Source organism: Danio rerio, chromosome 10 (genome assembly GCF_052040795.2).
Source record: "Danio rerio strain M-AB ecotype USA chromosome 10, GRCz13ab, whole genome shotgun sequence".
Lineage (NCBI taxonomy): Eukaryota > Metazoa > Chordata > Actinopteri > Cypriniformes > Danionidae > Danio > Danio rerio.
Genome location: NC_141030.1, coordinates 38,534,575 through 38,543,427, shown reverse-complemented (window position 1 = coordinate 38,543,427; position 8,853 = coordinate 38,534,575). Strand labels below are relative to the sequence as shown.

Below are 8,853 nucleotides of genomic sequence, written 5' to 3'. Positions count from 1 at the left end.
CATAATTACAAATAAGACAATAATTGCTGTTCTTAATGTTATTTGAATGATCAAAGAGTTTGAGCAGTGTGTCCATCTGAATCGTGACGGAAATCGCGAAAGACTTTTAGAGCAGCCTCACCGGAGAGGAACGGGGCGGGGTGTGCGTGTGTGGGGAGGGATGACTGTGGCAGGTCTGCGGTGCGGGGCTGAATCTCAATGAGAAAGCGGCCAATGTAAATCACAGAAAGACACAAGGAGGAGAGAGAGACACTCACACAAACACAGAGAGAGAGAGAGAGAGAGAGAGAGAGAGAGAGAGAGAGAGAGAGAGAGAGAGAGAGAGAAGAGCAGCTGCCGACCGACCGACCAGCCTCCTCTGCGGGACAACAAAGGAGGTGCCGGACTCGCATCACATCACGACTCCTGTCAGCACACCTCAACATCTGAATCGTGAGCAGAAACCTTCAATATTCCCTAAATCTTCACCTTCAGGCAAGTACAACGGATTGTTTCGTTTCTGTAAGTAAAAATAAAGCGAGCCGAGAGCTGGCAAGTGTCTTGTCCTCTATCAGAATGTTTCGGTTAACCCAACTCATTTGAATTGTTCGGCTTGTCAGCTATGAAAGCTAGCAAATGTCTTGGGTTTACATTTATACCATAGCCTACATATTTTAACTCTGTTATGCCATTGTCAGTGACGCGACGCTTGTTTAGTTATTTCTACGCATGAAGAAATTCAACTCAAACAGAAACGTCTCGATTTTTTAATCTTTTAAATTAAAAGCTTAATTATCAAGCAAGTTTGCAAGCAGCGTCAAAATATGTGACTATTAGAGAGAAATGAAGAATTGAATTTAATATTTCACTATTATTTCCTTTTTTAAATATTAACAGTTTTACCTCTGTTTATAGTCTATTTAAAATATGTGATGGTTATTTTGCCATTTTTTAATTAAAGACGCTTTGTGTCTAAAATATCTTGATGTTACTGATTAAACATTAATTTGTTTTAAATTAAATATTAATCTTGGAAAAATGTAAACTTTTTGAAACTGATGTGGAGGCTATACATAGTTTTTTGACAGTCTAGTAGTTTACAGATAAATAAAAAATGTAATGTAAAAAAATATTAAAAATAATAATATTATATGATTCTGAAATAATAATTATAGGCGATAATAGACTTTGAGCATAGGTTTTCACACAACACACGTTCGAGTTTGCCATGTCAAAGTAAGACTGTCAACATCAACAGGATGACAGGATTTAATGAGCTCTAAGAAACAAGTAAGCTGTCATTAAAAGGTTATTTTAGGAGCAGACATCAATTACATCCATGTCACTGAGTTGAGAGAGCATGAGAGGATTACCTGTACACGGTTAGTTTGGTAACGTCCTTTAATTTTTACGCTTTAGCCCTAATTTGACCGGACGACATGGAGGAGCATTTTGACGAGCGGGACAAACTGCAGCGCAACAGCCGGAGCGCAGGCCGGGCGAACGGGCTCCTCAGCCCCACTCACAGCGCCCACTGCAGCCTTTACCGCACGCGGACCCTCAAAACACTCAGCTCCGAGAAGAAGGCGAAGAAAGTGCGCTTTTACCGCAATGGTGACCGATATTTCAACGGGATCGTGTACGCCATCTCATCGGACCGCATCAGAACCTTTGACGCTCTGCTGGCTGACCTGACCCGAACCCTGTCCGACAACGTCAACCTCCCGCAAGGGGTGCGAATTATCTACTCAATCGATGGCAACAAAAAAATCACCAACATAGATCAGCTGGTGGAAGGTTAGTTGATTAATGTCTAACACACACGACTTTAAAAGCTGTTGTTTTGCTGTTGTTTTAATGCAGTTGTTTATCATTGTCAATCAACACTTTTGATAGGAATAACTTCCGCTTTCTGTATAACAGTTCGCATTGCTTCCGGTTCAGGTTTGGTAGGTTTTGTACCAAACAATCAATAAGTTACTAAAAATGAAATATGTTTACCACATATGTAGATGTCTCTAAAGTAAATTTAAATCTCCATAAAATGGCATCAAAGGACATTTAAGACATCAAGTCATACTGCTAACAGTTTACCTGACAATCATTGATAATTCAGAGATCATTACTCAAAGCACCCCCCCTCCCCCCAATAATATAGACTAATGATAAACAAAAGAATAATAAGCCGAAGGAAAATGAGTGAATGAACTTTTGAAGGCAATAGTCTAATCTAAGGTATAGTTCAACCAAAAATAAAACTTTTGTCATAATTTTCCCACTTGCTGTTCTTTTGTTCTGTTGAGCAAATATATATTGCAGATAGAAACCTGTAGCCATTGACATCCATAGCAGGAAGAACAAATATTATGGAAGTCAGTGGTTACATGTTTCCAGCTTTCTTCAGAATCAAAATGTCTTCTTTTGTGTTCAACAGAAAAAAAGAAGAAAAAAAAAACAGGTTTAAAACTATTCAAAGTCAGAAAATGGTGCCCTATTTTTAGGTGCACTATCCCTTTAAATGTTGAGAGTATAAGCAGGGTGCGAATTACAGGGGGGTTTGTGGGGGATTGACCCTCCTACCTAAGCCTTGACCCCCCTGAAGGACGTCAAAACAAGTTGTGTGGGGGTCAGCCCTTTTAAACTGAGAAAAAAGTTCACTCTGATCTGTAATTTAAATAATATGTTAATAATTAAAATAATAGACATCCTTTTGACCACCCCTATAGCAGTTCATACCATTGTGAATGCGTATTCACTCCAATCAGTCCATGCGAAAAAAAAAAAGTAATTCAAAGGTCTGAAACCGGCAGATTTAGAGCAAGTTTTCTCATAAAATAGGTGCTTGTTTCTACATATTGCCTAAAAGTAACTTCAAATTAGATGCATTATTTGCATAGTTAAAATAGCTAATCAGGGGTGCGTTTCCGAAAACCATCGTTAGCCAACTAAGGTTGCAATTTCCATCTTTACGAACATAGTTTGTTGATTTGGCATTTCCCAAATCCATCCTTCCAACGAATATTCGCAAAATTGTACACTTGCAACTACACCTCTAGAGCTGCAGTTAGAAACATACAGTAGTCCCTGGCTGTGTTCTATTCCCACTTTTCCCCCCTATGCCCTATTCATTTAGAACATTCTAACGTTTAAAGTGATGTTGAAGTGATTAAAAAAAAGCATTGAAGTCATCACTCTTAGGTGTGATTTGCTTTCAAAGTATTTATTACAGTTCATTTTTTGCAATCTTCATGTTTACAATTGCGTTCCCTTCGCAGTGCACTTTAAAAACATTGATGTCCTTTTGAACACAGCCGTGGCTCATGATGAAAGCTATAGGTGATTATTTAAAAGTGGAATTTATGTTGCGTCTCCAAAGCCTGTGAAAACAAAAAACATAGCATACATTAATGCTTTTAATTTAAAGTAGCTTATTTATTAAATATCTGTACTGTATATGACATGGGCCTGCTGGTTAGAAAATTTCTGCAGAGGTTTACATGTTTCAAATTGTAAAAGTAGACTTAATAAAAAATAAAAAATAAATAAACAACATCCTACTTAATAATAATAATAATAATAATAATAATAATAATAATAATAATAATAAAATTAAGGTGGGACATTTTTTTTTAATTTTCTAATTAATATAAAATTTAATTTTTTAATAAATAGCCTCATTTTTTATTTATTTATTTTTTATTTATTTATATTATTCATATATTTCAATTAATATGAAAAAGGAGTGCATATTTTTACCAAAACTAATATTGGACTTATTTTTAAAGCGTGTGCTCTTAAAAATCAAATTTGCACAAAGCAATTATGTTGTTTTTTTTCTTTAAAGAAGTTGTTACCACCCCATTTAGAGCATCATTATGGGCGTTTTTATAACTTGCATGGTTCAAACGATGGATCTGCGACAGAGAAACTACAAGGTTTTGGGAAACACTCGTCAATACATCGTTCTTTTCCTAAAAAATGCATCGTACTATGATAGTTCAGCCGCGAGTTACGTCGTTGTTTGGGAAATGCACCCTAGGTCAGAATACACTAAATCACACAAAACACTGGAAACTTAAAAACATTTCATGAATAAATTAGATGTAATTTAAATAAACACATACATTTGAGTCACTTAAGCATGTATTACACAAACTAACATCACCAAAAAAGTTGTACAATGTATAATTTGCACACTGAGTATAAGATCGTCTATGTAAACAATTGCTAGATAGACATTTTCTGTCAACTAATCTGCTTTTAAGGATATCAAACTACAATATCATTGAAATAGTCATTGCATACTGTTTTATGAGAGACACAAATAGTGTTTGAAACATCATGATGACTTGAATGCACTTTGATTCCTATATTTAAAATTAGAGTAGTGGATGTGATGTGATGAAATGTGGGGCACTCAGTGATGGGCATTTAAGTCTGGATGACTTAAAATCAATGCATTTGCAACAGAAATGACAGCTCAATCGAGAGTGAAAAGTGCCAGACACTGCCTCAGGTCTTTCCTCTAAAAATGAACATTACAGACTCGTCACTTTCAGTGTAACGCTGTCAAATATCACACACTGTACCATTTCACCATGTTCTTCCATTTTAGGTGAGAGTTATGTGTGCGGCTCCACTGAAGCGTTTAAAAGAGTTGACTACTCCAACAACGTCAACCCTAACTGGTCTGTAAATGTGAGGGCCCTGGGCTCCAGCAAGTGCCCCACGTCTCTAGCCAGCTCCAAATCAGGCCCGCAGTTCAGAGAGAGCAAAGACTTCATCAGACCCAAACTGGTCACCGTGATCCGCAGCGGAGTGAAGCCGCGCAAGGCGGTTCGCATCCTGCTCAACAAGAAGACGGCGCACTCCTTTGAACAAGTGCTCACTGACATTACAGACGCTATAAAGCTGGATTCGGGCATTGTCAAGAGGATCTACACCCTTGAGGGAAAACAGGTAGGAATGCTTATTTATTTTAAGAAATCTTTTTGTTATTTGTTGAGTGTTATCTAGTTGAATACCGATGAGGATTTGAGAAACATGGGAGGCAAGAACACTAAAAGGTTTCAAGGGTTATTTAGCTTTTCCTCCTTAGCTCTACGCCTTCAAGCTAAAGAGAATTGGGACACCCCTACCCCTTCACATGAACCCACAAAACGAGGGGTAGAGGTAAGGGCTAAGGGGTAAAATCGGGATTAGGCCTAACTAGGATGCTAAATGCTACACTGTGTAGTGTGGCTTTTGAGCCCAGGGTAGTGAAGTTTAAGGGTTTTACATGGCCATTTCCAGCCAGGTCTTAGCTGATCAGGTTGGAAAATGACCAGCTAAATCCAGCTAAAACCAACTTGACCAGCCTGGTTTAAGCTTTTCAAGCTGGTTTCAGCTGGTCGTCTTCCAGCCTGACCAGCTAAGACCAGGCTGGAAATGGCTGGAAACCAGCCTGGAAATGGCCAAAACCCCTCTAAAACCAGGCTGGTCGACCAGCTAAAACCAGCCAACCATCCTATGCTGGTTTAAGCTGGATTTTTCAGCAGGGATGCTGGAATTCTACAAACAAGGGCACTTTCTGACCTCAACATAATCTCTAGTCTACAAAGGCATTCATTGTCACTTTTGCATGCGTTCTAATCTGTTTTGTTTATGCAGTTTATCCAGTCCCCCAAGGCACAGTTGCCACGGTTGCACATGCAGCGAGTGTATACTACTTTAATGATTGAATTTATTACAGGTGCAATATATTCTGACCCCCATGTATTTAGTCTTTACACTCACCCTCTTGAACCACACACCCATCTGGGTCACGGCACCAGAATGTTTAGGCCCTTTTACACTTCATAGATGACATACCAATCTACTGAAGAGTGGGTTGTGCCACTTTGCATCGAGGCACATATTTGCCAAAGGGGATCAGTGCTATTCAGTTTTGTCTGAAATCACTTTTCTTCTGTGATACACCCTGCTTTATCCGGTCACAGTCAGTGTGAAAAAGCTTTAAAAGAGATTTTTGTTTGTTTTGAAAAATGGTTTTGAGCAGTGTTGGACCAAGTCTCTAAAAATAACCCGCGATAGGTGAAATCCGCAATGTAGTCCACTTTATTTTTGACAATTATTATAGATGTTTTAAGGCTGTTAAACCCCTCACTACACACTTTATACATTTTTTCTCAGACAGGCATTTACATTTTCACACTTTTCTCTCTTGTTTAAACACTCAAAGTTTAAACTTTTGTAGAAATGTAAGTCCAGTATTTTAGAATGAAACCAAAGATCAAACCATCTTCATTTATTTATATCATAATGGCACCCTACAGGCCCGTAAATTTTACCATCCTTTAGCATGTCCAGAAGTTCAACTTTTTGTGCGATGGTTAGGATCTTCCTCTGCCTTTTGGGTGCTACAGCAGGTGCCTTTGATGGTGCAGAACGTTTCGTCAACATTGTGGGGAGAGAACTCGCAAACATAGGCAAGGCAAGGCAAGTTTATTTATATAGCACATTTCATACACAGTGGCAATTCAAAGTGCTTTACATAAACAAGAATAAAAGAAACAAGTAAAAAAAATAAATAAATAAATAAAACTGATTAAAAAAACATAAAAACAGGTAAAATGTGATATAAAAGAATGAAGAAGAAGAGAAAAACATGATAAGGCAATCTGTCAGACGCAGCACAGTGCTCATTCAGTAAAGGCACAGCTAAACAGATGTGTTTTCAGTCTTGATTTGAATGTGCCTAATGTTGGAGCACATCTGATCATTTCTGGAAGCTGATTCCAGCAGTGAGGGGCGTAGTGGCTGAAGGCGGATTCACCCTGCTATGACTGAACTCTTGGAATTTCTAGTTTATTTGATCCTAAAGATCTGAGTGATGTGTTAGGTTTGTATTCAGTGAGCATATCTGTAATGTATTGAGGTCCTAGGCCATTTAGTGATTTATAGACAAGTAATAATACTTTAAAATCTATTCTGAATGTAACTGGGAGCCAGTGTAGAGACCTGAGGACAGGTGTGATGTGCTCTGATTTTCTGGTTCTGGTCAGAATTCTGGCTGCAGCGTTCTGGATGAGCTGCAACTGTCTGACTGTCTTTTTAGGAAGGCCAGTGAGGAGGCCGTTACAGTAATCCACTCTGCTGCTGATAAAAGCATGAACAAGTTTCTCCAAATCTTCACGGAACAGTGAAGATTTAGAGAAAGAACATACAGAACAGCACAGAGTCGTGCTGCTAGCAATTGATTTATGTAATTTTAGTAAGATTTATTTAAATTAAGCAAGCTGAACTCATTCTGTACTGTACAGGAGACACGCACGGAGGAGAGTAATTGCCAATGGTCTGCAGTCAGTCAGGACTCAGAACACAATGCGATGGAGAAAAGCATGTCAAATTGCACGTAAAAAAAAAAAAAACGCAAAACTGCGAGGCCACGAAAAGTGAACTGCGTCAAAGCAAGGGATCACTGTGTTGCATTAAACAAATGCTTAATGGGAACCTCAATTTTGAAAATGTGCAAGATGGGGAAGAGAGGAGAGTAGGGTGAGGTGGAGTAAACAGTTCTGAAGTTGAATGAGATATATATACTATTGTACAAGGCATGGGAGGCAGGCATGCTAAGAAGGACATTTAAGGAAACCTCCTTTAGCATTAGTTGCTAACAAATGTCTTAAGGCCTGGATATTGAGGTTTATGTACACAACTCCAACTTTCTGGCCTTTCTTACACTGCCCTAAACCTCACTCCTATCCGGGTCACTGCACCATATATTCTTAAAAATACTAATATTCAGTTTAAAGTGCAATAAAAATGCTTAACTAGGTTAACTAGGCAAGTTAGAGTAATAAGCAAAGTCATTGTATAAAAGTTTGTTTTGTAGACAATCAGAAAAAATATACTAAAGGGGGCTAATAATATTGACCTCAATGTTTTTAAAAATAAATTAAAAACATTTCATTCTAACCCTAATAAAACAAATCAGAGTTTCTCCATAAGAAAAAATATTATAGGAAATACTGTGAAAAATTATTTGCTCTGTTAAACATCTGTTATCATATGAGAAATATTTGAAAAAATGAAAGAGAAACATGAAAGATAGATCTTATATTAAGTGCCCCTGAAAACTTGACATGCTAGCAAAACCGAAATGTCATAAATGATTCACTTATCAACATCTGATCATATTCGGTTGACTGAAACACAAACCTAAAGGTGCATTGAATTGTTCTGCTCTAGAAGAAAAGGGGGTTCAACTTCCAAACAGCGTGGCTCTTGTTATTTAATCTCTGAAATGAATTCATCCCGCAAGCCTTGAATTATAAATAATGAAGTCTCATTACTTGCAAACGCTGCAGCAGAAATCTCCCCCTAACCCGCAGCAAGATTTATGGCAGATCTAGTCTGGTTTATGAATGGGAATCTGTGTCTTTGCCCACGCAGACTCAAAAAGAGAGACACAGACAGAAATAACTCGGGCTTCTGCTCTCGTTTTAAAGTCCTCCCACCTTTTCGAGCCGTTTCAGAAGGACAGAAGGCTGTGACGTGCGCTGACGTGTAATTGTTGATTAATTCCTCAAAGATAAAATGCAGTTTAAAAGATCACTTGTTATTTTTCAGATTTAATCTGCAGTTTTTACAATTACTAATATTATCAGGATATAATTTGACTGAATGTACTTCTATTCATTTACATAGTTCATAAGTTCATTGCTTGTTTTCAGGCTGTGCATCATGTGCTTCAGAGGAAGGAAATTTGACCTTTTTTTAAAACAAATAATTCACATGACTCATTCATTCATTTTTTCTTTATTTTAATCTCTTCCTCATCAGTGGTTGCCACAGCGGAATGAACCGCCAACCTATCCAGCATATGTTTTACAC

The 8,853-nt window shown here is 37.9% G+C and overlaps 1 protein-coding gene across 10 annotated transcripts in view; it reads left to right on the top strand.

Moving 5' to 3' along the window:
• The first annotated feature begins 353 nt into the window (after positions 1-353).
• dclk1a (doublecortin-like kinase 1a) overlaps positions 354-8,853 on the top strand; it is a 129,531-nt gene continuing 121,031 nt past the window's right edge. For 4 of the 10 annotated variants that reach the window (XR_015500444.1, XR_015500445.1, XM_087269548.1 and 1 more), the window contains exons 1-3: positions 354-432; positions 1,399-1,776; positions 4,595-4,938. Coding sequence is in view for 6 of the 10 variants with exons in the window: in XM_087269548.1 (XP_087125674.1) it covers positions 1,419-1,776; positions 4,595-4,938 (702 nt within the window). In the remaining 4 variants the exon portion in view is untranslated. Of the gene's footprint in view, positions 502-1,398; positions 1,777-4,594; positions 4,939-8,853 lie in introns of those variants that run through there. The other 6 variants (XR_015500443.1, XM_087269546.1, XM_087269549.1 and 3 more) reach the window with 3 other exon arrangements.